Source organism: Delphinus delphis, chromosome 2, assembly GCF_949987515.2.
Source record: "Delphinus delphis chromosome 2, mDelDel1.2, whole genome shotgun sequence".
Taxonomy (NCBI): domain Eukaryota; kingdom Metazoa; phylum Chordata; class Mammalia; order Artiodactyla; family Delphinidae; genus Delphinus; species Delphinus delphis.
The window spans coordinates 13947530-13974266 of NC_082684.1; the positions used below are offsets into that span (position 1 = coordinate 13947530).

Here is a 26737-nt window from a genome sequence, read left to right on the forward strand (position 1 = left end):
CTGTCCCAGGACCAGCTAAGGGTGTTTCCCAAGTCTCCTCTCTCTAGGGAAGCAGGGTTTGGGGAAAGGGAAATGGTTTCGGGGGGTCGGCGAGTCTGCAGGCCTAACTCCCCGCTGCCTGCAAGGCCGAGAGAAGCCGATGGCCCACGCGCCTTTTTCTGCATCCCTCTCTGCCAGACCTCTGGTGGAATGGAGGATCTGATGGCTCGCACACAGGTACAGCCCTCGGGCCGCCTCTCACATACACGGCTCCTTTGTGTGAGTTTCACAGGAATGTCCCCTCTGGGTAGGCTAAGCCCCAGGGAGCAGGTGTGCCTTAGCTGAAGGCACCTTGGTGAGAAGAGCTTCCTCGCTTTCCAGGGGCAGATGCAGCCCTACTCCAGGCTCACAGCTGGCCAGCGGGGTCCAGGCTGGTCAGCCCCACTCCGCCAGCGCCTCTGCACGGCGCACGACCCAAACAGCCCTGAGCCCAAGGCAGGCAATGGGAGCCGGTTCTCAGCCTTGCAGCCGACGTGAAGCAGGTGCTTGACAAGTGTCAGAAGAGTGAGTGAACGAGTGAGGAAACTGGGCCCCGTGCGGGGCTGTGGGTGCGTCCCGCTCCAGGTCCCCCTATCGGGAGCCCCCTTCACCACTGAGGAGGAAAGAGGCCCCGGACCTTGGCACTATAGCTCAGCCCTTTTCAGATCCCATCTTTAGCTTGGTTTGGCCAACGATTTCAGAAAGCCCTCTGCGCGAGGCACAACGCACAGGGGGGCGGACTTGATCCCGGCCCTCCAGGGACGTGACCTCTACAGGATAACACAAGTCACGGGAGCACGGGGCAGCCTGGGGTGAGGGACTTCCCAGAGCACGCAGGGCAGTGGAGGGGTGACGCACCCAGGCCTGTCTGGGGAAGTCGTGTGCAGGGTGGGGTTTGGGGGGACGTCATGTGCAGGGCAAGGTTTGCGGGAACCCAGGGTGAGGAGTGATGGGTCTGCAACAGTACAGGGAAGGCACTTTGGGCAGAAGAAACAGCACAGCCAAGGTGTGGAGGTGAGACCGTGAATGGAGCACGGAGGGAGTGAAAAGGTAGCAGGGTCCTAGTTTAGAACGGGAAGCAAAAACATCTGGGTTACATTCACCTGCAGTTGGGAACCATTGAGGGTTTGCAAGCGGGGGTGGGGTGGAGGGGTATTTCCAGCATTTTTCATAGTAACCTGGTAGCAAGGAGAAAGCAAGAGAGTCCAGAGAGGACAGCCAGAGCTTAGTCTGAGCTTCAGAAAGGGGTAGAAAGTGTCCGTGACCCTGCGTGGCACCTTACCTTTCGTTAGAGGCTGTCAGCTGCCAGCGACCAGGACAGACTCTGTCCCTGTGACCTCTTCAGAGAGTGACCCTTCAGAGCCCGCCCCGCAGCGGGGGCTCTGACACTGCGCTGAACTGTGTTCTTGTTAGGAGCCGATCAGCTTTAAGTTCCCAGAGCCAGCTTCCCGCTCTGTTGCTGTTCCTTCGGTACAAGCTCTTCTATCTCTTAATGAGCTCAAAAGGCCCTTTATGGGGTTTTTTGTGTGTTTTTTGTTTTCACTTGAATTTAGCCCTTGGTGAAGGGGTCGGGGAGCATCACTTGCTGTGACTTCTCTGGCCTTTGACTCCTCATCGACCTGGGCCACAGAGACGGTTGCCTTCCCCTGACCCGCAAGCAGTGTCCATTAGTCTACAGTCTTTCCTTAAGCACCTACTAAGTGCTAGACCTGTGCTAAGGGGTGCAGAGGTGACGTGGCTGGAAGTTGCTCATAGTTTTAGTGGGAAAAGACAATACCGATTACATTTTTTGGAGGCTTTAGGGAAATAGTACACCTCTGTTTACGTCCTGAGTTCTGAGCCAGTTAAGAAAGAGACAGGGAGTGAGATGGAGATCACACTCCCAGCTTTGTGCCCAGGGAGGCTGAATCGGAGGATGCATCGTGACTCCTGGCCTCAGCTGGGCTCCCAGTGCATCACAGCTGATCGAATTCACCCGTCCCGAATTGCTGGCCTCGCTGTCGCAGGGGCAGAGCCCAGCATCATGCCCGCAGGAGCAAGCCGAGAATGCGGGCATTCAAGGCTCCAGGCTTCCACCCTCTTGGTTGAGACGCGGGCCAGCCTCAGGCCCCACCTGGCAGGTGAACAGGGCCAGAGAAGTTGATGGCCTTGCCCAAGGTCACACACAAGGCCTGGGCGCAGGGATCGAACCCTCCATGTTCTGGCTGACCAACGGGGTACCCTAGAGTCCTGGTAGCAAGGAGAAGGAGGGCTTGAATAAGGTGGAGACAGTGCTGCCTCAGAGACCCGGAGAGGGGGCCAAACCAAGAGGGGAGGCCAGCTGTCCACTCTTAAGATCTCTTTGGAGGAAAGAGGCTCCACTGGGGAGAAATGGTTTGAAAATCACCCCAGCCCATTGCGCCTGTGTCCTTCTGTTTGACCTTAAAACGGAGGGGTCAGGGAGCAGCGCAGGCCATGCACTCGCCTGCCCCTCTGCCTCGGGAACGCAGATCTCAGCAGTGACGTGAGCCGGCCCCTACAACTTGGACAGCACGGCAAAGAAGTCCTCGGGGGTCTGGATCCTCTCTCCCACCTTCTGAATCATGACTCAGCTCAGCCCCCGTCGTCTGTTTCCTCATCACGAGGAGGGAGGAGAGGCACCAGACCTGTAGCCGAAGACACGGAACCAAGAAGACACTCGGTCCCGTGTTTGTTTTCACGGGGACCCCCACAGAACAGGGTGTCATCTACATTGTTGTGTTGGTGTTCAAGGCTCCCCCCCCCCACCCCCGCTGCAACATACACCTTGATTCTTGTTATAAAACCTCTGGGGACTTCCCTGGTGGTCCAGTGGCTGGGAGTCTGCCTTCCAATGCAGGGGATGCGGGTTCGATCCCTGGTCGGGGAACTGGGATTTCACATGCTGTGAGGCAACTAGGCCCGCACGCCGCAACTAGAGAGGAGCCCGCGCGCCGCAATGAAGAGCCTGCGTGCCGCAACTAAGCCCCGAAGCAGCCAAAAAACAAATAAATGAAAATAAAATAAAATAAAATTTAAAAATCAAAAGCAAAACAAAGCTCTGGAATCATTTCGTCCCCGCTCTCCCAAGTTGGCCTTTATTCCGGAGCGATCTAGATGGGAGGGGCCTGTGGCGTCTCACCCACCCACAGGCAGCCCTGGGACCTTGGAAATGAACACGAACTCACCCCCAAAGGGAAGCAAGTCAGGAGGCAGCATACAGTGGGAGGAACATTCTGTATTGCTGCCCCCGCAGCCGCCAGGCTCCGGAACCTGAAACTGCCAGATACACCCCGGACTCTTCTGGCGGGAGCTTGGAGAGAGTCGTGTTACTGGAAGACAGCGGGCAGCCCTGCGTGTCTATCTCCCAGGAGGGCAGGTTTTGCAGAGGCCCAGGCGGAAGGACAGACGCGTGTGGTCTCTGTTCCTACAGAGGCCCCGTGTGTAGTAGGTGCTCAGTAAGTACCTCAAGAGAGGAGTCTCGGAGGACGTGAGGCAGGCGCAGTGCCGGCCCGGCCACACTTAGAGCTCAGTTGTATGTGAGTGTCCGAGTTTCCAGGTCTGAGAGGCTGGGCCTCTCCCCGCAGGTCCCCGGGCCAGCCCATCACCTCTGCTCCCTGTTGAGGGGGACTGATGGCCAGAAGCACAGATGGGGTGCAGGGTGGGTCTGTGCCTCCCCCGGGCTTGCTCATGGCCTGAGGAGTCAGTCACTGGTGTGACTATGGTCACCAGGGAAGTGAGGTGCTTAGGAGAGGGCCGTGCAGTGGCATCGACACTGACCACACCCTGCCCACCCAGAATTTCCAGTCTCCGCGCCTGAAGCTGGAGGTGGGGAGGTAGAAGGGTGGATGTCAGCAGAACGTGCTGTCCGGGGGCGTAGCCAGGACCCCTCACAAAATGTCTCTAGGGACACAGCCATCAGAGGGATACCCAGGCTGGGCTCCCCTTCCAGCTGGGGCGGTGGGACGGGGTCAGAGGTAGCTTCCGGGGGTGGTGGCCGTTGAGCTGGGCTTTAAAGGGGGTACAGGGGTGACACCATCAGGGCAGAGGCAAGAGAATAAACAAAAGCCCAGGGAAACAGCGGCGGCTTAACACGGCAGAGCCCGGGGGTGTAGGAAGCAATAGGAACACAGGTTAGTAGGGGTGGTAGAGACGGTCACCACGGGCTCCGGATGCCAGGCAAAGGGGTCTGGATGTTATCTGGGGGCAGGGGAGACACTGTTCTCTGTAGAGAGCTGAGAGCACAGCCGCAAAGCCACGCCTGCCTGTACCTTGCCCTGGGACCTCGGACAAATTGCTCAGCCTGTCTGTGCCGCAGTTTCCTCGTCTGTATAACGGGGATAAAATAATAGTACCTAGTGGATCACTGTGCAGACAAAAGCAGAAATGAGAGCACTTCTTTGCACAAAGCCCATGTTTGATGATAATTAGCTACTGGTATCATTACTGTTACCGTTCATTCGTTCGCAACCATTTCTTGCGCTCTGACTGCCAGGCGCTCATCCGGTCGCTGGGGACTCAGCAGTGAATAGTGTGAAGGTGGTGGCTTATGTCCTAGAGGGGCCCCCCAGACAGTGAGTGAGACAGACAGGGTGAGCCTGGTATTGGCCGGAAGAGAAAGCAGGGAAAGGAACTGGGTCGTGCTGGGTCAGGACGGGGTAGGGGGAGCAGCAGTTTTAGGTGGGATGGTCAGCAGAAGCCTCTCAGAGGCCGTTCCGGGGAAGACTGAAGGGGGTGAGGGGTGCCCAGGAACGGAAGGAGCGCTTTGCAGCAGGGTGGTGACCCCACCGGAGCTTTGCCTGGGGAGGCTGGTCTGTCAGTGGCTGCGCGGGACAGAGGGGCTGGAGGAGAGACGGGAGGGGCGTGAGGGAAAAAGTCAACGTTTTCTGTTTCTTTGTATTGTGTTCTTCTATCATTCCTATTCTCGTGTGCCTTCCGTTATACACAATGTGTGCATATACACGTAACTTGGAGATATGGGCACAAAACCTCCTTCTCTGCCAGGAGTGGAGGCCAGCAGTCAGGGCAGGAGCAGGCGAGGAAGGGGCTGCCCGGGGGTGGGAGGAGGGGTCCGTGGGCCCGGAGCACAGCGGCCACCTGAGCGGGGCTCTGGGTGGTGGTCTTGACAGGTGTGGCTGAGGAGGGAGAGTCTTCCCACATCCAGCCAACGCAGGCCCTACATTGGAGAGGCGGTGGGGCCGTGACCTCAGGGCCCTAAGGAAATGAGGAATCTGAGCGGACCTGGGGATGGCTGGGGGCACGGGACGTGCATGATGGAAGCCAGGGCTGCAGAGCAATTAGGGACCCTCCACGGAGGCGTGGGAGACTTGAGACCTGAGATCGGAGGAGAGCTCATTTTCCTGCTTTTTGGAAAGCGATGGCTCGTCAGTGTTATACAGTTACTAGTCCCCCCGGTGCAGTGGCTTTCCCTGGTCGGTCCAGGGCAGGGTCTGATGGAGCAGTGATTTTATGTCGTGCCCATAGCAGCACCGCCTGCTGGCCTTGTCACACTTCCTGGCATCAGGGGAACCAGCCCGAGAGCAGAGCCGTTGCCCTGTGAGGGGCTGTGCCGCTCTGGTTTGCCTGTCCCTGGGTTCATCCAGCCCTTCTTCTGTGGCTGCCAGAGCTGAGGGCAGGTGTCCCTGGTGCGCCCTGAGGATGCGTGACCTCCGAATGGGGGGGGCAGGGCCCAGGCAGGCCTCACTCCCGTCTCATCGGTGGTGACAAGTGTCCCCTGCAAGGCCGCACGGCCTTGACTCGAGTGCCTGTGAACAGTGGGCGGGAAGGACCGTCAGCCCGCGGCTGTTTCCACTTGGGGTTGGGGGCTAGGCTGGCTGGCTCTGGGCCTGCGTATTCCAGGTGGGCCCCTGCCAGACTCCCGTGGTGGAGGGGAGGCGATGTCCCAGGGCCTCTGAAGGGCAGTGGCCCAGGACAGCATCTGCCTGTGCTCTCCTCCTCACAGCTGATGTCTACATCGGCATTGGGAAGCCGGCAGAAGCCACAGCCTGTACCCAAGAAGCTGCCAACCTCTTCCCGATGTCCCACAACGTCCTGTACATGCGAGGCCAGGTTGCCGAGCTCCGAGGAAACATCGAGGAGGCCCGGCGGTGGTACGAAGAGGCCTTATCCATAAGCCCCACCCACGTGAAAAGCATGCAGCGGCTGGTGAGTCTGAGCGCTGGCGGGGCCTCCAGCCCTGGACCAGGGGTCCCCCGGGAAGCAGCACATAGTTCTTGACCCTCAAACCCTGTTCCTGTTCCAAAGGCCAGATGCACCTGGGCTGCCAGGCTGTCAAGGTGCATCAAGCCAGCGAGCGCCGTTTGGTTGTAGTTTACGCAAATGGAGCTCGTAGGAATCGGCAGCGCACAGCCTCAGCGACCCTGCCTGGGGGTCCTGATCAGTGTGAGAGGAGAGTTTTGAGTCAACGGTCTCCGGCCAGCAGTCCAAGCCACCTTGTGGCTCTGGGTTTAATAAAGACATATTTGTGGCCCTGGGCACTGTCATTGTCATCTTGGTCTCCGAGCTGCTTATAGCAGCCACCTTGGGGGTGTCCGCACCTTGGGGAGCCTTCAGTACAGAAGTCAGAGCACTTTACCTCCTGGGGGGCTCTCTTACCTTGAGGGAGCCGAGACCCCAGCCTGTCTCCGAGGCCACTGGCTAGTGGGAGCGTCCTGTCAGAGGACGGGGGCAGCCCTACTGTGCCCAGAGGACCCAGGTAAGTCACCACAGCGTCCACACTGCATACGGGTGTGGTGGCTCTGAAGCCGCACATGCCCCTCCTCTGGGTGCCCGGCCAGGAGCCCGGGGCTGCCCCACTGCTCCCCTCCCTTCCTTGCGGGGGAGTTGGCCACCTGACCACTTCGGTTTCAGTTGGGCGGGGTCAATTAGACCACTCACACGTGGGGCACAGTGGCTGCCCAGGAGCCGCCCGTCTGCTGTCCCCTTCCTGCGAGAGTCTGGATGGAGACTTGGAGATGAACCGGGTCCAGGGAGCGGGTGAAAAGCTGCTTTCTCTGGGCCTGTCGGCCAGACTTAGCTTCTGAATTTGTATTTCATTCTCAGCGGTAGGACATCTCTGATTTCATGAGCCACGGGAAGGGAAAAGCCCGTAATGCAGCCGAGGTGACCTTCAGGTGGGCAGCCCTCGGGAGCCCAGCGTGTATGATCAGGGGGGTGTGACGTGGAGGAACGGGCATCGGACAAGGTGTCCAGGGACAGAATTCTGGCCCTGCCGTGTCACTCGCTCGCTCTCCGACTTTGGGGAAAGCCCATAAGCTCTCCGCACTCGGTTTCCTTGCTGTAAAATGAAAATATTCAACTAGATAGGCTCTGAGTTTCTGTCCAGTGCTAAGAGGATACGATTTTGTAACCAATAAGTAAAATGTTCTCCAGAGGGTCCCAAAGGCTTTGTTCTCTCACCATTGCTCACAGTAACATCACAAAATGTAGATGGAGCTGAGCAGTAACTAGTGGTTTTCAGCAGAAGAGGGCCCAGGTGCCCAGCATTAGGAACCATGGGAAACGTATGCTTCTGAGCCAGATCTGGGTTCAAACTCAGCCCTGTCCCTGCCCCCGGGACACCTTGGGCTAGTCACTTAACCTCTAAGAGCCTCGGTGTTTCTGTGCATTGAGCTGTTCCTTACCCAGTTCATTTGTGAGAACAACATGAAATGGTTTACATAACGAGTCCAGCAGAGCTCCTGGCACCTAGTAGGTGCTCATTAAATAGAAAACTGAAGACAATCATTTTCAGTTTTAAAAATAAATCAGACCTTGTAATAATTACAATCATTTAATTTTCAACTTCCCTTTATGAGCATTTTGTAGTTCAATACAGCTTTATAAATAATTTTACGTATTATCCAAACATTAGTTTGTTTGGTTAAAAATATTCCATGGCTTTTCATTTTTGTCTCACTATTGTAAGAGGAATCTGTAAAGAGCTTTTGAGATCTCCCTGCTTTTGCTGAAGTATCACAGAAGAGGTATAATCAACACCGAGTACCCAGCCTTTTTATTAAAAAGAGGCAGCGTGTTTCTACCCCGGGGCCTATGAATTATTCAGAGAAGTATTTCTTGTTCGTCCCCAAGGGGAACACATGAGACAAAAGATCAAATAGGAAAATCGCACCGGGAAAGTTTTCTGTTTCACCTTTGGAGCTTGTCAAGACACCTGAGCTCCCTGCCAAATGCCAGACGCTTTCCTTTCTGAAAGGAGCAGCAGTGGGCCCAGCGGAGGAGAGCCGGTGAGCGAGGGCCGGGTGATGGAGGGGCCTTGCCTGTTGGATCCAGGGCAACGACCGAGCCTTCTCTGGCCTGGAGACATTAGCTGCCTTGGAGGTTTCAACAGGAGAAAATTGCGATAATAATAAACTCTTAAACTTCTCCACGCATCCTGATACATTCAAAAACTATCTAGACTGGAGGCAGATTGAGTCCGACAGGCCTACAAATTTGAGGAGTTCAGATTCTCGTGGTCCGAAACTGCCCAGTGACTGTGCTTGTTGTGGGTCCCAAAGGGTGGCTCGGCCAGTTCCTTCTTGGTGGCCTCGTAAATGATGCCCGCTGGCCTGCGTCCTCCCAGCCACAGCCACAGCTGGCGGGAGCCCCGCGGCAGCCAAGGTCAGCTTCCCCTCCCACCGGTACTGCCGACTCTCCTGGTGCCCACGGAGGGGCAGCCCCTGGAACCCAGGCCCCCAGCCCTGAAACATCACAGCCCTGTCTTTCCTGCCTCCCACCCCAGCGGCACAGGAAAGCTCTGTTTCTTTGGCTCACCCTCTTGGTGCATAAAGAGGCATAATCTTAGCCCCAGACACAGACGAAGCACGGGAAGGGAAACCTCTTATTGAGTCACAGAAGGTCCTGCCTCTACCCTCGTGGCAGCCAGACTGCTTTGCAAGCCCCTAAGTGAAGACGAATTGTCAGCAGGGAGATCAGAGGCCGCCTTTTTCCCAGGTGACGTCCAAGGGAAGAGTCGGGGGCTCTAGACTTACGGGGCAGAGGAGGCGGAAACAGATGTGAGCGAGCGTTGGCACCTGCCTGGCTCTCAGGAGTGGGGTGCGCAAGTGACAGGGTGGGCCAAGGAGGCCTGGCCGCAAGGCCACGGCGAGGGTCAAAGGTCAGACTAGAAGGAGTTTGAAGGACCTGAGCGCAGCAGCGAGCACCATCCCAAAGAACCAGCCAAGGGGCTTCCAAGGGAAGGAACCGACTGCAGGCAGATTGCAGGTCATGGAAAAAGCCCAGAGGATGGAAAGTGCGTCTGCGTCAGCCCTGGTGCTCAGAGAGGAAGGAGAGGGGCCAAGGGGCAGTCGGAGGGAGCCAATTTGAAGGAAGGAAGCCACGTTGTGTGTCACAGGTGGAGACCAGGGGCTGACGGTGGCCACGGAGAACGGTTAGCAGTCGGGGCGCGAGCTTGTTCCCTGAGGAACGATTGTTTGCTACCTTCTAGGGCGGGTTAGTGGGAGGACGTGCCACCGCCCAGCCCAGCTCGTAGGAGAGGCACGATTTCAGAGAAATGCAAACACATTAATATTGTTAAAAAGCAATAACGACTTGGAGGCAGATGGTATTCATTAAAGTATTAAATGTATTAAAGTTAATACAAGGTCCGACTTGACAACAGAAATGTAAATTAAACCCCAGTGAAAATTGACAGTTTTCTAATAGTTTCAGCCTTCACAGATGTGTTTAAATTCACATACAGGGCAAAGAAAGAAGAGAAATAATGTGTTTAATATTAATAATGAGTTAGCACAAGACAAGAGAGCTGAGTGTGGGCAGATAGTAAGGGAGCGGTGAGCTGACGGGATAAGGAATTACAAAGTGATGTTGTTGACAAGGGGAGGGAATCATAGAGTGATCAGACTTCTTTCCAGAAAATCTAAAGGCATATGTTCATATCTTTTTTGCATAAGTATATAACTTTACATACATTTGCATGCCGTGGTAAAAAGCCTTTCACTCCCAGGACCTGAGATAAATTAATGAAACATAGAGCAACTGTTTCCACACCAGTAACCCTGTGCTCAGGAGGAGGGGGTAGAGGAGGGAAAGGGGGCTCACGGCGGACTAAGGGCAGAGGAACGGCCTCTGGGTGATACCACCCAGGCCAAGGACAGGCACGGACTCAGGGTAGACAGGGACACGATGACCAGGATAGGGACAGGCTCTGCAAACAGGGCCACCCGCTTGCCCTCTGATAACGTCACCCTAGGCTCCCGAGGGCTGTGTGTGAGATGGGAGGGTAAGAAAGGAACAGAGGGGCTTCCCTGGTGGTGCAGTGGTTGAGAGTCCGCCTGCCGATTCAGGGGACACGGGTTCGTGCCCCGATCCGGGAAGATCCCACATGCCGCGGAGTGGCTGGGCCCGTGAGCCATGGCCGCTGAGCTTGCGCGTCCGGAGCCTGTGCTCCGCAACGGGAGAGGCCACAATAGTGAGAGGCCCGCGTACCGCAAAAAAAAAAAAAAAAAAAGAAAGGAACAGAGAGAGCCTTCAAGAGGGAGATGAACGTGGAAGGAAGCCAGAAAGGCTGTGTGCGGGGAGATGATGTTGGTGAGACTAGAGGGGAAAATACTGCTGAGAAAGTAACTTATCCTGGAGCACATCACCAATGAACTCGACAGGTCGAAAAGAGGTGTGAAACAGAAGCAGATGGTGGGGGTCGCCCAGGGCATGCTGGAGGCCGGGGCCGCAGGAGAGGGAGACAGGCGTGCTCTGCTCGGGCGGTTTTGGGGAGGGTGTGAGCTGGAGAGGGGCTGGGCCCAAAGGGCCCTGCTTGTGCCCCACCCCTGCCCTGCAGGGAAGGAAGAGGACTGACTTGTCCCCAAGGGATGGGCCTCCAGCTACGGCAAGATGAGGGTCTCTCAGAGCTAATGCCGAAGCGGGGAGAAACCAGAGGGGAAGCACCAGGGACCACGGCCTTGAATGTCGAAGGTCCCACGACAAGGCTGGACACCCGGACAGGGACAGAGGCCATCCATCCTTCAAAGGAGGGTAGCTAGGAGACCGGGGGCGGGTGGTGTGAATTTCACCCGCTCTGCCACAGGAAGTAGTGAGAAAGGCCTACTGGTGGAGCACCCCAAAGAAAGGGGAGGACGATGGGGAAGAGGGACCATCGGAGGCCAGGGGTCAGGCCCCAGAGGTCCTCCCAGGAGTGGGGCGGAGGCCTCCCTGCCTCAGCCTGAGGGCCCCGTGATGGTGGGTTGTATGAATAGCTTGGCAAGGACCCCCAGGGAGGCTGCAGGGGGTTCCTGCTCAGTGGAAAGACACTTTGGGGGCTCTTGTAGGTGGCCAGTTGAATAATAGAATAGACTTTTTGTTTGGGGCATGAAGGGTCCAAAAGTGCTGGCTGACCTCTGTGGATGAGGCGTGAAACACGCCTCACCCCACACCTCAGTTCAATCCAGACAGCTCCAGGCTAAAGATTTCAGCACAGGTGTCTTCGAGGGTCTCCTCCGTGATCTTACATTTTCAGAAACATCAGAAATCTGTAGTGACATCAAGTGTGAGAACTTCAGAACAGGTGCTGCAGTTCTGTTCCGGGAGCACGTTAGTAGCAAAGGCTGGCAGAGAACGGCCGCGCTGTCGGAAATGTGCATCCTGTTATGAAATACCCGGAGGCACGCCACGTCGGCGGGAGGTCTGGAAGGAGGACCTGAAATGCGCGGTGCGGGGGACAAGTCTTCTGGATGGTTACTTCATTTTAAGTTGTGTTCGCAGCTCTAAAGTTTGAGCCGGAAGCATCCGAACAAGGCTAATGACATTGCTCGGAGACGGCGGCAGCTCTTCTGAAGTTCAAAGAGGGACCTGAAGTCGGAGCTTTCTTTAAACTGTCCTCAAGCTTACACGCGCGTCTACTGTGCGAAAATACTTCATCCCATTGCGCATGACGAGCCAGAAGGGTGGCAGGCAGGGCAGGTCTGAATCAAGGGAAAGAGGTGACTCCGGCTTGCCTGACGCAGCTTGCACTGCTAAATTATGAAACTGTGGTGTTTTTCTCTCTCTCCCTCTTTTAAAGTGTTTCATGAGACTTGGAGGAAATAGCTTGCGTCTATTTTATGATTTAGAAGCACGTTTTCCAGTTGATGCCCCTATTGGAGGAGAGATGCAGCATGGAGTCGTGAAATTTTCAGGGTGATTCCAGAGGCGGCAACTGTCTGTGTATCTGTCTAGCTTATCCATCAGTTTAGTAAGGGGTACCCAGGGCCCAGGGCCCAGACAGGGCAGGGCTCCGCATCTTTCCCTTGGAGAAGCCAGTCTTAAAGAAGGGAACTTTGATCCTTCCTGTTACTCTGGATAAGACCCAGGTACAATTAAGGTAATGAAGCCGAATGGAGATACCCTTCCCCTTGCAAATGCTGATCTTGAGAAATGGATCTCTTTCATCGAAAGTATCGATTTCTCTCTGTACATAGAAAGAATGATTGGCAGGGAACAAAACACTACCATCGTCTAGTGAGAAGCCTTCTCATCTATTAATTGTATTTCATTTACTTCCAGGATTTTTAAAATGCTTTTAAACATAAGGAGAACAATTATTTTCTTTAAAGGAAGACTACTGAAATATTTAGATGTCCACCTTTCCTACTCATCTGTGTGCTGTTGACAATACTCTTTGAAAAGTGTACAGGCCTTAACTTCTGTACTGTCTTTACTGACAGTATTTGGGACTCAAACTAACAGAGGAGAGGAAACAGCAGGGCCTTCTACCAGATGCTTAGCCCCTGTTCCTCACTCCCGCTTCCCTCCCGTCCCTTAATGGTACACACTGCCTCTGAGCAACATTGACAGCTTCAGGCCCTTCCAAGAATTTTTCTTTTTTTAATAGATTTATTTATTTATTTTTGGCTTCGTTGGGTCTTCGTTGCTGCGCGCGGGCTCTCTCTAGTTGCAGTGAGCCGGGGCTGCTCTTCGTTGCGGTGCACAGGCTTCTCATTGCGGCGGCTTCTCTTGTTGTGGAGCACGGGCTCTAGGTGTGCGGGCTTCAGTAGTTGTGGCACGCAGGCTCGGTTGTTGTGGCTCTCAGTCTCTAGAGCGCAGGCTCAGTAGTTGTGGCGCACGGGCTTAGTTGCTCCTCGGCATGTGAGATCTTCTCCGACCAGGGCTCGAACCCATGTCCCCTGCATTGGCAGGCAGATTCTTAACCACTGTGCCACCAGGGAAGTCCCCCAAAAATTATTAATAATTGGCACGAATATAACCTTAACCTCAAAAGAGAAATGTAAAACCTCATTCGCCGTATCTGATGTTTATTCTTGCCGTATGAAATATGAAATAGAGAATTTCATTTTTACTGATGGGGACGCTGCCCTTGGTGACCTGCCCTAGGTCGTATTTCAAGTTAGGAGCAGAGGCAGGACAAGAAGGTAGAGTCACTTAAGAGTCTCCAGCTTGAACGATAGGACAGCACAGAGGTTGAGAGCATGGCACTGGAGCCAACCCACCTGGGTCCCAGCTTTGTCACTTACCAACTGTGTGGCCTGAGATACGTCCCTTAATCTTTCTGTACTTCCATTTTCTCAGCTATAAAATGGGGGTAATAATGGTGATCCCCTGGCGGTGTGATTTTGCAGGTTAAGTGAGTCACACAGGCTGCCTAGCCCTCCATAAGCACTAGCTATGAGCGTTGCTACCAGTCTCCATAATTGAGGTCCCACCTGCCCGTGGTGGAAGCCTCTCTGCCTCGATTTGACAGGGAGTTCCTTTCTGAAGGAACTGACCATGGGTGTGGCTTTCCTCCTGAACCAAATTTCAGCAGTTGGAGGAGCTGAAATAAGAATATATCATGGGGCTTCCCTGGTGGCGCAGTGGTTGAGAGTCCGCCTGCTGATGCAGGGGACACGGGTTCGTGCCCCGGTCCGGGAAGATCCCACATGCCGCGGAGCAGCTGGGCCCGTGAGCCATGGCCGCTGAGCCTGCGCGTCCGGAGCCTGTGCTCCTCAATGGGAGAGGCCACAACAGTGAGAGGCCCGCGTACCGCAAAAAAAAAAAAAAAAAAAAAAGAATATATCGTGGCACGTGCTTGTGCTTGGCCGAGAGCATGGTATTACACTTTCCTTTTTAAGTATTACTTTCTGACTGTTTCTGTTGAGCCTGTAGCCCTAGTTATCCAGGCTGAAAGGAGTCAGGGAACGGTGGAGGCCCCAGCTGGCCTGACTTGTTATCAGGTAGAGGCGGAAAGCATCTCTTCTGACTGGGTTCGGGGGAGGCCCAGCTGGGCCAGACCAGGGCTGCTGTGGAAGGTGGGTGCCCCCATGGCCAGGGTGGGGTGGGCCCTCGGCCTGTGGGCAGGGGCGGTCAGGTACCAGGCATCAGCCTGGGCGGCAGGAAGGGCAGAGCCTGGCGTGGAGCCCGGCTCAGGAGTCACTGCCTCTGAGAAGCGTTTCTTGGCCCCCTACCTACCTACCCTGACAGAGGGGCCCTCAGCCCCTTGACCTCCCTCCCTGGAAGCACCGGTTGAACCAACGCGGACTTGTTTGCTCATGGGTCTGTCTGCTCCTTGGGGGAAGGCGCCCTGCCTGAGGCAGCCCAGTGACTGCGTAGACCAGGGGTGGCCGGCCGGCGTGGGGCGGGTGGGCTGGGGAGGAGGGAGGGGGAGAACAACTACAGGCGACGGTGAACTTGACAGATGTCATTACTCCCCGTTTATGAGTGAAGCCCCCCAAAGCCTGGGTGCTAATTCCCTTGCACAGACCGAGCAGCTCTCGTGGGAACATGCTGGCTCCGCCGGGCAGGTTTACTAGCTCTTTGTAGCTCCACCTCTGCACAAAGTCCCATCGACCACGAGGACAGGAAATGACACTGAGGTGGGACTGGAGACCGTGGAGGCCCGGACAGGGCTAATTAATGCACCTCCCGGGGCAGCGGGATCTCAGAGAGGACTTGCTGGGCTGCCAGGCAGGGCTCCCGTCAGGTGTGTCAGCTTAGTGGTTACCTGTGGACCTGCTCCAGGGGCTGAACATGACAGAAGGCTGGAGGGGCAGCCCTCTGTTCAGGGGCCCCGGGAGGGGCGCGGTGACGACCCCTCTCAAGTTCAGACACTCAGTCCTGTTGTCCCCAAGCACATTCTTCTGTGTCAGACCCTGAACCCCATTTGGGGAGCATGGTGGTCACCATCCTTAGACCACAGACGGCCGTGGGACGTACTGGAGTCCACAGGGGCGAGGCCCGGGCCGAGGGCGGGCAGGCGCCCCCGTGCAGCTGTCTGCCGGGCCTGCGAGGCTCTCTCAGTCCCGTCGGGGAGGGTCACCTCTAAGAAACGGACTCACCTGACCACACCCACGAGAGACCTAGTTCCAGACCAGAGATCAAAATGGTAATGTAAAAAGAATCCACCATTCCTTGGTCGAAGCCCCTGTGCTCTGTTTCCCCGCTCCCCAGAGGAGCTCACCTGCCAAGCTAGATGCCAGGCGCCAAGGCCTGACTCAGACTCAAGTGCTGGGGAGGCTGCAATGGCCACCCCGGGCGGCCGGGGGCACCGAGGCAGACGTGTTGGCGTGGCAGCCGCCGAGGGGTTGGAGTTGCGTGGACCCCGGCCGCACCCCTCCTCCGCCACGCAGAGCTTCTTCCTGGGCCAGAGTGCTCCCACCTGTTGCCTCCCCTGTAGGCCAGAGCCTCCCTGCTAATGTCCTGTGGCTACAGGTGAGCCAGGAAAGGGCTAGCCTCAGCCCCGTGTGCCACGCAAGTATCATTCAACATCATCTCCCGTCTGAAAACAACGGACGTCCAAACCCCACTCCCTCAGGCCAGGTGAATTCTCTTGTAGTGGACTTCCTGTTGGTCACCCCCAAGCCATCTCTCCCCAAGGACGATCTTTTGTCCCTTGGTTGTGACTCGGGACACACCCTCAGCCCTTCCTCCTGGTTCCCTCCATAGATTGTGAGCCTGGCGTCCTGTTCAGGACGAGACCACCTTCTGCTCTTGGTCCCAGACTGAGGGAGCCTCTTCTTTTGCCCCTGACCCCCACCCCAAACCCAGATGAAAGCAGCTTCCTTATTTCCACAGCACCAAGATACCTTCTCTGCTCTCACATCTTGCTTGGGTTGGGGAGGGGCGTCTTCCGAGGAAGGGAGGGAGAGGCCACATTGCCCTAACCGGCTTTGCAGAGCACCTGCACCCGTCTTTGGGAGGGAGGTGACAGCAGTGGCAGAAACAGTCAAAGAGCGAGTCTGCCGAAGCGGATCAGGGGAGCGAACCCAGCAGAGAGGACCTTTGAGTGGGGACGGGTGTGGCGGGTATTGGGAATGACTTGAGGGAAGAAGCAGGTAATTGAAAGGTTTTACGACACAAGCTATGTCTTCACATCATTTTGAAACTGTGTGCTTCTGGCTTGTTGGGAACGTGTGTCCTTGTTGGAGCAAAAGGAGTGTCGCCTGGGAATCCGGAACGTGTGCTGTACGTCCGCATGACTCCTGTGTGACTTGGGGCCCTTGTTCCCGCCACCCCCCGCCCCCGCCAGAAACCCTCCCACCCCAAACAGCATCAGTCGGTGCAGGGATGTTCTCTGCAGACATTTTCTGCTTGATGATTGGGTCCATCCTCCCACTGCAGCATTTTCTGGGTGCTGGCCAGGGAGCCGTGGCATCGGGCCACCCCTGCGTTCCCTGAGGACTGAAATCACAGACCCAGAAGCAACACAGACCCAGGGCAGGCTCTGAAATGCAAGCCGTGTCACTAGGCTTTCCTTTGCTGCAGCTTAAGGGAAAAAATGAATTCTGTGTTTATTCCTCTTTTGTTTTGGAGTCTTAGATGACTAATTACAGGCAGAGTGGTTCAGTGTCTCATTAGTAATGATGATCTAAAATTATTTAAAATCTGACATACTCTACCCAAACCATTTATTCTTAGAAATTCTGCCCCATTATTCCAGGACGATTTGACGGTTCGCTTCCACTGCTTTCCTGCCTTTCCACAGTTATTGCTCCCTAGCTTGGATTAGGAATTTGATCCAGATTTTTTCACTTACCAGGGTCCTTCTGTGTTCTCAGATCCCGGTCCCTAATCCCCTCTCCTTATTTCAGGCCTCCCGGGATTTTAGCCCTGCTGCTTAACTTGGATTCCTCAGCTCCCTCCGCCCCCGCACAGCCTGCCTCTGAACTCAGCCAGAGGGCGTAGCTGCCACCATTTTCTCATGGTGGCATTTGGAGCCACTCGGGCTGGCAGCCTCCGACCCGTCTCGTGCCTGAATTGCTTCCCCATCATTTGGGGCTGGTCCCAGAGACGCCCCTGCTGGTGTTTCTGGGCTCTCTCTGGGCCATGTCTCTCTCATGTGTTGTCCGGACCTTCTGACAGTCTGAGCTTAAAACTCTTCAGCCCAGAGGTCTAGGGAGGACCTCCTGTGAGAAGTCTCCCCCAGGCACTGCTTCTGGTTTTCCTTCACCGATATCAAGGATGAGGGCCTAGGGTGGACAGGTGGCAGATGAAAGCCTTTGGACCTGATGCTCCCCAGACAGTTGAAAGCAGTCCGGGATTTAGAACAACAATGGAATTCCCTAATCTAAGCGTCCCCTTTCACAATTGGGGAAGCTGAGACAGACAGGGGAAGGGACTTGCCAAGGGCACAGCACTGAGTGGCAGACCCACCAGGAATCCTGATTCCATCACTTTTGAAGGTTTCATGCCCACTTTCCTTATCTGTAAAACGGGATAACAGCACTTGCCTTCTTGGGTTGGGGGGTGGGGTGAAAGGCATCAGCTCTCTGGACCCCTCCAGGGTGACCCTGGCCCCAGAGAACTCTGCCCCTTGCTCTGGTGGGAGGAGTGGAATTTCTCACCATCTTCTGGGGATTGGAGGGCTTGACTCTGTGACTTGACAGTCAAGCAGCAACTGCTGAGCCTGTCTCCCTTCTCTTTTGCTCTCAACTGCAGTGAAGTCTCTGTCTTTCCTCTTGCCTCTCACCTTGCCCAGAGGGGTCTCTCCCTGCTGTGTAGCATCTCCGCTCACAGCTGCCCGGACCCTGGATATGCCTGAATTGACAGCTTCAGCACTGATTTAGGAGCCCAGGCACATGCAGAAAAGTTTCTGGGTTAGCCTTTGGTGTCCCTCCTGTTACCAAGGGGGTGGGGTGGTGGTGAAGGATTGCTTTAGGAGGAAGGAATGCCAAATGCACCAATGACGAAATACCAAGAATCACCAGGTTTCAGGCTCTGGAAAGGTCATTACTTGGATCCAGATGTGCAGAAGCCTCCTCTGGGGCCTGTCATCGCAGACCCCTTGCTCTTAGAAACCTGCTGACCAAGGAGGGGTACAAGGTGTGCAGGGGCTCCACGCTGGGGTATTTGGTGAGAAGGCTGCCCGGGGTCCGGAGGTGACCTTACCCCAATGTGCCTCCAAGGAAGGCCTCAGCTGCCTCCTGGGAAGAGAAGAGAACTGCGGTCTGAGAGACCCCCCACTAGCTCTCAGATCTGGGCCTCGGTGTCCAGAAAGCCCAAGACTCCAAGAGTTTGGGAACGCCCTTTGCGAGCTCCTCAGCCAAGGTTCCCGGGACTCCAAGCACTTCGCCCCGTGGTTACTTTGCCCCTTCACTTCCCGCCAGGTCCACTGACTGTGCCGCGGTCCCTCTCGTCCCTCCTCCAGGCTGCGTGCTCCCTCCACCTTCCTCATCTGCTTGGTGTTTACATAACACCTGTCTCTTAAAATGCCTTCGCAGGTGTTGTTTCTTTTCAAGCCTCTCAGAACATCAGCTAGTCGCCCAGAAGGCGTGTAAAGCCGCAAAGGACTCAGTATTTGAGCCCCTGCTCCGTGTCAGGGGCTGTTCTAGCTTTACCTAGACTCCGATGGTGTCTGACAGTCAAGGCGGCCTTGGTTCTCGAGAAAAATGTGAACTGTCCCCTCTTGATGTCTCCTGGAGACCTGATTCTCCGGCCAGCTGGCAGCCTCCCGGGTTGGGGGGGCGGGGTTGGGAGGGGGATAACCCAAGCTGATAACAGCAGTGATTGTTTCTCCAAGGAATCCTGGACACACACACACTCAGCCTGGGATCTGGCCTTGCCGAGAGGTCAGTCTTGATTAGATCCGAAATTGAAATGCTGGCTGATGTCCTTCCAAATGAAGCAGAAACTGCTGGCCCAGCCCCACGGGGGAAGCTGTGGGGTACGATGCTGTGTCTTTCTTCATAAACAAAGGCGTGAAGCAGGCCTGTTGTGGAAAACGGCCCCTCCCCTGTAGGGACCCGGGTCCCCGCAGGTTCTCTCTGATCCTCCACGTCCGGGCAGCGGGCATCCGGGCAGATGCAGGAGGCTAGAATCAAAGCGCCAACAAACGATCCCCGCGGGGACCTTGCAGAACAAGCGAGAAGCAAAATCTGCTTCTTCCTAAGGACAAACATGCATTTTTCCAGGCCTTTCAAAGCCGGCCAGGTCAACGGAGTTATACCTGGCTCTCTAATTAGGACTCCCACAAGCTGTTAGGTTCTGTACCTGCTGCCTGGTGTCTTACACAAAGGGGACGAATCTGCTCCTGCCTCTGGAATGATTAAAGCTGCAATCCCATCCTCCTTGCTGCCAGCAGCCCCTCCAGTCACCCCCGACCACCGTGCACCCACCCACGAGTATGACAGGACGCAGCCCGGTGTACAAGGAAGTTGGCTTTAGGGAAATCCAGGCTTAGGAGGCCATGTTGCCCAACGATCCTTTGGAGACTGAACGGGAGAAGACAAAGGCCAGATGTCGGAGGCGTTATGAGGGCGTTTCAACGATGCCTTAAGCTTCCCCGAGTCAAGTTGCTTGATGACAGAAGAAAACGGGCCTCTTTTCTCCCCTTCTGTCCTCGATCCTGGAGAAAACAGTATTTTTGTGCTGACCCCGCCCAGCCATCAAGGTAACACGTGCTTTGGCCGACGGGGTGCACGCGTTTCAGGGCACCAGCATCGCCTGCCTTTCTTGCCCCTCTCTGCTCTCGTTGGGGGCGAGGAGCTCAGGGCTCCTGCCAATCAGAGGACGCAGACGGTGCCTGCGGGGCCGGTGGGCCGCTCTGTTCCCGGCTTCCCAGCTCCGCCTACAGTGACGTCCGGTGAACTCAGCCGCGGAGGGAGTATTTATACCACGGAAAGTGGCAAATGCTACGCATCCGGGTTTTTTCTTTCGGAGCAACTTTCCCGGCACACGGCTGGACTCCGATCCAGATGGTTTAGTGGTGGGGAGGGAGGCAGAGGAGAAGGAGCAGTGGACATCGGCAAAGAAGAGCACAGGTGTCCCTGAGTCAGGACTTGCGGGCGCAGGGTGCTTGGGGCACAGATGCAGTGGAGCTCACCTCACCACTCTCCACAGAGACAACAGCTGAGAGGAGGCAACGGGGAGAAAGACTGAGACTCAGGACTGCCCGGGCAGGTGGCCGGGAGGGAGAGGTCGTTAGACTGAGACTCAGGACTGCCCGGGCAGGTGGCCGGGAGGGAGAGGTCGTTGGGAGATCTCACATCTTGGAGCCAAGAAGACCCACGTTTGATTTCTAGCTCTACCAACCATGGGCGATTCCTATGACCTTGGACAGTTTGGCCTCTGTCATGCAGAAATGAGAATTCCATCCTTTTCTTTTTTTTTAACATCTTTATTGGAGTATAATTGCTTTACAATGGTGCGTTCGTTTCTGCTGTGTAACAAAGTGAATCGGCCATACCTACACATACATCCCCATATCCCCTCCCTCTGGCGTCTCCCTCCCACCCTCCCCATCCCACCCCTCCAGGTGGTCACAAAGCACGGAGCTGATCTCCCTGTGATCTTCCGCTGCTTCCCACTAGCTGTCTATCCTTATAGGTGTTGTGAGGGCACCTGCCCAGCATGTAAGAGCTGCCTAGCAGGTGTTAGGTTTCTGCACCTTCCCTTTTCCCAAGGACGCATGGCTGTGAGAACTGAGGGTGAGGTGAAGAGGTCCCCAGGGCCCATGCAAGGTGGACGTTAGGTCCTTTGGGAGAAGGCCAGGGCTCACTTCTCAGCAAAGTACCCCAGTCAGAGAGCAGGGGGTGCCCGAGAGGGTTACCAGGAAGCTGAGACCAGACCCGCTCAGCTCCTGGGGCAGCGGAGCCCGGGGCAGGTCCCCACTGGCTGCGAGCGGCCACCTCTGTGGACCCAGTGAGTGTTACCTTCCCTAAGTCCACACACGTGAGAGTCGCAGGAGCTTAACCACAGGAGCGATATTTGCAGTGGCTGTAATTTCCTTCTCCTATTGCCTGTCTCCACCCAGGTGATTGGTCAACCCCTCAGGGATCCGCTGGGGAGCTCCCTGCACAGGCACGTGGCCTGGAGAAGCCTTCATGGCCCTGGGCACCGAGGCCCAGCCCTGAGGGCCTCTGTTCAGGGGAGCCACCACGTCACTGCACCCTTCCCATGGGGGCTGATGGGGGAGTTTTGAGGAAACGGCCCTAATCTTGATGCTGTTTACTCTGTGTTGAAGTGGTCAGTGGCAAGAGCTCGGCTCTGTGGGAACAGAGAGTGCGGGCCAGGTTGTTCCATTTCCCCGGCAGCCACGTGGTTCCCGGTGGCAGCTGCTCCCCGCATGTCCCAGGACGAGGCCTGAGGGCCCTGGGGAGAACGTTTATAACAAAAGCCCAGGCGAGGAAGTCCCCGTGTCCGAGCAAACCGCCTGTCTTTCTTTTCCTCACTGCAGCATAGCTTCCCCGGGCTCTGTCCTCCAGGCTGGCCCAGCCTGGCCCAGGGGTCCCGGAGCCCACACCTACCTTCCTGCCCGCACTCCGTGGGGTGAGTCCTCATGTTATTTGTGGAAAACGTTTTTTCCAAGGTTTATCAATTCCTGTCCTCCCGTCATCAGAAACTGTCTTATCATTTCTGTTTGTTCCTGTGTAAAAATGGAAAAATTGTTCATGCCAAACCCTGGCGGGGATGGGGGAGGCGCTCGCCCAAATGACCGCATCCTCCTTGGCGGAGAGTAAATCACCGCGCTCACGTCCCGGTGGGGCAGGTGGGAGCATTGTCCCGCTCCAGCGGGCAGGCCTCGGGTGGGCAGCCCCTGGCCGGACCTGCTGGAAGCCCGGTCGCGGGAGCACTTGGCCTTGAGGCGTCCTGGTGGCCGTCGTGTAGCTGACGTTCTCCATGATATCCCCAAGGAGCCTGCAGGGCTGGGGCCTGGAAGCCCTCCCCTCCGCTCCCCTGCTCCGGGTGCCATGGAGGGTGCCAACCCTTCTTAGTGTGGGCACTGCCTAGACTGGAGTGGGTGACTGAGCAGGGAGATGACGCCCACACACAGCCATCTATCGAGTGCCTGTAGTATACTGAGCACGTGCCAGGGACCAGAACTGCCTTTCAGTCAAGCAGCATTTACTGAGTGCCCACGGGGTTCCAGGGCACTCAGGTCCCCAGCGTCCCCAGGGTCCCCCACAGAATCAGAGCAGAGCCTGCTCTCCTCTCTTCTGCCTGGGCTACTGCGCCGCAGTAGGGAATGTGCCTCTGGGGCCACTCTCCTGTTTGTGTCCAGTTTTGCTGCTGGAGGGCAGCCCTGCTCTGGGCCTCTCCTCCCCCGGGAAGTCCTCCCAGCCGCGCCGGCCGCTGCCCCTCGCCCCTTCCTTTCACACTGTGGTCGGTTACCCTGCAGACAGCAGGAAAGAGGCTGCCCTGTAGTGTTTTCTGCTTGTTCCTCCAATTAAACTTTAAGCCCTGAAAGAATAGATAGGCATCAGGTGTGTAGTGGGTGCTCCAAAAATACTTGGTGGGTGGGAAACTCTCCCAAACCCTAGTATTTTCATCTGGAGATCATCTACTCCACCCCTTCATTTTCTAGGTTGGGAAAGAGGCTAGAGAGAAGGTTTTGCCTAAGTTGGACAGCTGGCGGTGGACCACGGAGCTGGCCTGAGAGGGCATGCCCTCCACCAGGGTGCCGGCCCAGGGAAGGCCAGGACTTCTTGCTGGAAATAACAGGGCCGGCTTTTGCTTTCATTGTTTGGTGGTAAATGTTCAGACTCACGTACAGTGACACGCCAGTCAAAGGTGTGACCCTCCCCCACCCCATCCCCCCATCTGAGGACAGGTTGGGACAGAGGCCTGATGAGGGTGTGTCAGGGTCGTTGGGAAGGGATCTCAGCCTGGGACCTCAGGAGTGAGGCTGGAGTTTCTAGGACCCTCCCACCCTCGGCTTCTCCCAGGAAGCTCGTCAGCTCAGCAATGAGGTGGTGGCCTGGGAATCGTCTTTCTGACCGTGGAGAACCTCCACTCCCCACTCCAGGGCTCAGGGGTCATGTCTCCCTCCCCATTCCCACCAGCTTCTGGAAGAGCCAGGTGACTGCCTGGGCTGCTGTTCTCACCTGTGGAAGCCCTGGGACCCCCACGGGGAGGCTGGGCCCAAAGCAGGACCCGGTTTACTCTCTGGCCGGGCTGCACAGGCCTCGTGAGGAACGCCATCTTCCCAAACACACCCGGAGTAGCAACAGCCTCCCCTGAGGGTGGGAGGCTGGGCCTCGGCCTCCGGGGTGATTAGCACCAAACTTTCCACTGCGTGGGTAACTCAGACCGTGGGGAAATGCTGACTTCCAGGCCACCCCTTGCTCTTGTTCCTGCCTGACTTGCTGTTGGGGAAGGTGGACATCCCCCTTGTTTATTATTTATAAATAAGTCAACCAGGGAGACGTTTAACTAAGTCAGCCAGGAGTCTCTTGCCCATTACCAATGGAAAAGTATGGGCGCGGGGAGCCGTGTTAGCACCCACAGAAAACACTGGCTGGGGCGTGGCAGGTCCCACAGCCCTGGGGCCAAGCTGTGGCTTTCTCTCCCCTCAGAGCTGGCAGCTGACGTTCCCTTTCACGCTGAGACTCTGAGCTAATAATTGCAACAACGAAGCACGTGATTCAAATGGCAGAGTGAGGGAGGCGGGGCTAAGTGAGGGAGGCGGGGCTAGAGATTTACCTGGAATGTTACCAAGAGCTGTCCCAGGCTTCAGAGTGAGGACGATGCCCAGGATCTCCACATCTTTTGGGGACACCAAAGCTCCCCCCTTCGCCCCTCGCCAGGGCCCCCGCCCAGCCTGAGGTGCAGAAGTAACCCCGAGACTCCTTCTCACGGGTGTCCCTTGATGCTGCGTGGGGCTGGCTTGAGCTGACATTTCTTCAGTTAGGTCAGTGTGCCACGCAGAGCTCTGGAGATGCTCACGCTGGCGTTTCTGAGCGCGAGCTCGTTGAATTTACGAGTGCCTCGCCTCAGGCTGTGGTGGTAAATGTTCAGAGCTCACCTGCCCGGGCACGGGACTCCCTGTCACCCTGCCAGCCTGGTCTCCGAGGGTCCTGCCTGCTGCAGTGTGGGACACCCAGGCCTCGGGACACAGATAAAAGTAATTCCACCCCCAGGGCTAGGGGTCGGGGCAGCACTTGGGGTAAGGAGAGAGAGCAGCTCCCAGCCTGCCTTTGCGCTGGTTTTCAGGGAGGAAGGAAGCCGACGCCTCCTTAGTCCTTCCAGCGCTCGAGTCAGAGAGATGCTCAGACATACTGATGTTGAGGTGATGTCATCCTTCTGTTACTGAGGTCAGCGCTCCCTTTTTTTTTCCTGACTAGCAAAATCACCACACCATGAACTCTGAAGGGCAAGTGAAGGGGCGCTGGGTTCTAGACAGCCGGGTTGCAGTCGGGGCCAGGGGAGACTGCCAAGGGCACAGGACGCCCCATCTGTAATCTGGAGTCTGAGCTCATCTTCCAGCAGAGATTACAGGTGGGGGTGGTTATAAGATAGCACAGCCAGTGGGAGGGACGCTGCTGAGGTTACGTCGCAGGGAAGGGAGCCGGGCTGCCCCCGTCCCAGACTGAACGGGCGTGCCGTGTGAGTAGCGTGCCGGGTAGGGTGGGCGCTCTTCACGTCACACAGATGAGGGCAACGCTGTCAGCCTCTCTCAGGCCAGGCGCTCTGGTGGTCCCCTGGGTCTGGAGAGCCCATGGTCTGGAAGCCACAACGTGCAGGAAGGGCCTGCGCTGCCCAGGCAGGCTGACAGAGCTGGACGGGGATGTCATGTCCCCAGAACTTCTCCCCCAAGGAGGATTGCTCCCTGGACAAACCAGCCACGAGCTGTAGGGTCAGAGCCAGTGAACCCAGAGAAGGCTCTTGGCATGCGTCTAAGCTCCCTGTATGCCCGGCGCCCTCCCTAGAGATCCTGGTAACCTGACGTGCGGCAAAGAGCCCTGAGCTGGTCCTTGGGAAACCTGGGTGCTGGGACCCAACTCCCAGGGCCATTTCCTCATTTCTCTGTCACCTCTAAGGCCCCTCCCCGGTGTGGCTCCCCCGGATAGGAGCCTGCCTACCCCAGACCATTCAGGGAGAGCCACTGTCCTCCAGGAAGAGCTAGACACACAGGGCCAGGTACCAGTTTACGGGAAGCTTTTAGAGGTGGAGGCATCGGATCCGATTTGGGGTGACAGTGCTTCACCGCTGTGTGGCCATGAGTGGTCACCCCAACTATGAGCTTCTCATTCGTTTTTTATAAAGGGGGGAGCGTCATGTTTTCTCTCCTGGAATGTTCCCCCTTATCCTCCTTCCAGCAGCCTGGCTCTGTTCTCGATGTGTCCGCACGTGAATGACAGTCCTGCCCTGCTCAGGGGGCTCTCAGTCTGGTGCAGGACCCCCAGCAAACCAACCCCTCCAGGCCAGAGAGAGCAGGGAATGTGGCCAGGGTGTCGGCCTGTGCCTCTGAGCGCCCTGCGCGCCACACGGCTCCCGACACCGCGGTGCTGGATCATCGCAGTACTCAAAAGAAGTTTGCGGAAGGGAGAGAAGAGCTTAAAAACAGCCTTGGTTGTAGCAAAGTGAGCGAGCCCCGTCCTGGGAACCCGGGAACTGGGATGCTGTTCCTCAGCTCACTCTGTGACCCTGACAGCGTGCGTGCCCACCCATGGCCCCCTTTCCCGCCTTTGGAGGCGCTCACGTGCCCTTCTGCACACGCCTGAGCGCCCTCCCGACGCCCTGCTGCAGATGCGACAGGCTGTGGGCCTTCGGTGCTTGGAAGCTGCTGGCAGGCCAGCTGTGGTTCCTCCCTGAGGGACTGTTCCCTAGAAGCCACCACGATCTGTGGATATTTCAGCACTGACGCCGAGCTACCCAGTTTCAAAGAAATTAGGCCAGAGGAAATTTGGGGCCAAGGGCCCTGAGTCTGTGTGACATCCACTGGGGGCTGGACGGGCCCTCTGGCTCGGGCAAGACTTGCCCCCCCGCTCACCGCTGGTGTTTACTGCCTGACGGCCCATTGCTCTGCTAATCGTAGAATGAGCTCCTTCAGAATATTCCACACCATCCTGGAAGAAAGCAGCTTCGAAAGATTCTGCCAGTCAGACGCTTAAACATAAAGGAAGAGCCCCACTCGCGGTTTTCTGGGGCTTAACGGGTCCTTCTGAGCCCACAGTGAGGTCTCCTTTGGGCGCCGCCCTCAGCACTAGAGTCCAGTGAGATGGGGGCAGGAGGGTGGGAGGTCTGAGTTTACCATTCCTCTAAAGCCCTGAAGTGTGTGTGTGTGTGTGTGTGTGAGAGAGCGAGAGAGAGAGAGAGAGAGAGAGGGAGAGAGAGAGAATTCTGGAAGCTTTCTTCAGAGCCTGAAAGGCTATAGGGCAGAAAGGGAGGGGAGGGAACTTTTCTGCATGACTCCAGAGGACTCAGCAAACATCAAAGAGTAGGAATTGGATATAAAGCCTAATTAGGGCTGCACATTTTTAACCGACAGCTCAGACCGCCCACCAACGGTGTGGGCGGCCTGGAGAAGTAGTGAGCTCCCCGTCACTGGAGGGTGCAAGCAAGAGTGGGAGGCTGC

General features: G+C 56.4%; 1 protein-coding gene across 5 annotated transcripts in view; it reads left to right on the forward strand.

Annotated features, from left to right (window-relative positions):
* TTC7B (tetratricopeptide repeat domain 7B) overlaps window positions 1–26737 on the forward strand; it is a 237868-nt gene that overhangs the window by 200730 nt on the left and 10401 nt on the right. For 4 of the 5 annotated variants that reach the window (XM_060004051.1, XM_060004045.1, XM_060004046.1 and 1 more), the window contains one exon: window positions 5978–6180. In XM_060004051.1, coding sequence (XP_059860034.1) covers window positions 5978–6180 — 203 coding nt within the window. Of the gene's footprint in view, window positions 1–5977; window positions 6181–6279; window positions 6553–26737 lie in introns of those variants that run through there. The other variant, XM_060004047.1, reaches the window with a different exon arrangement.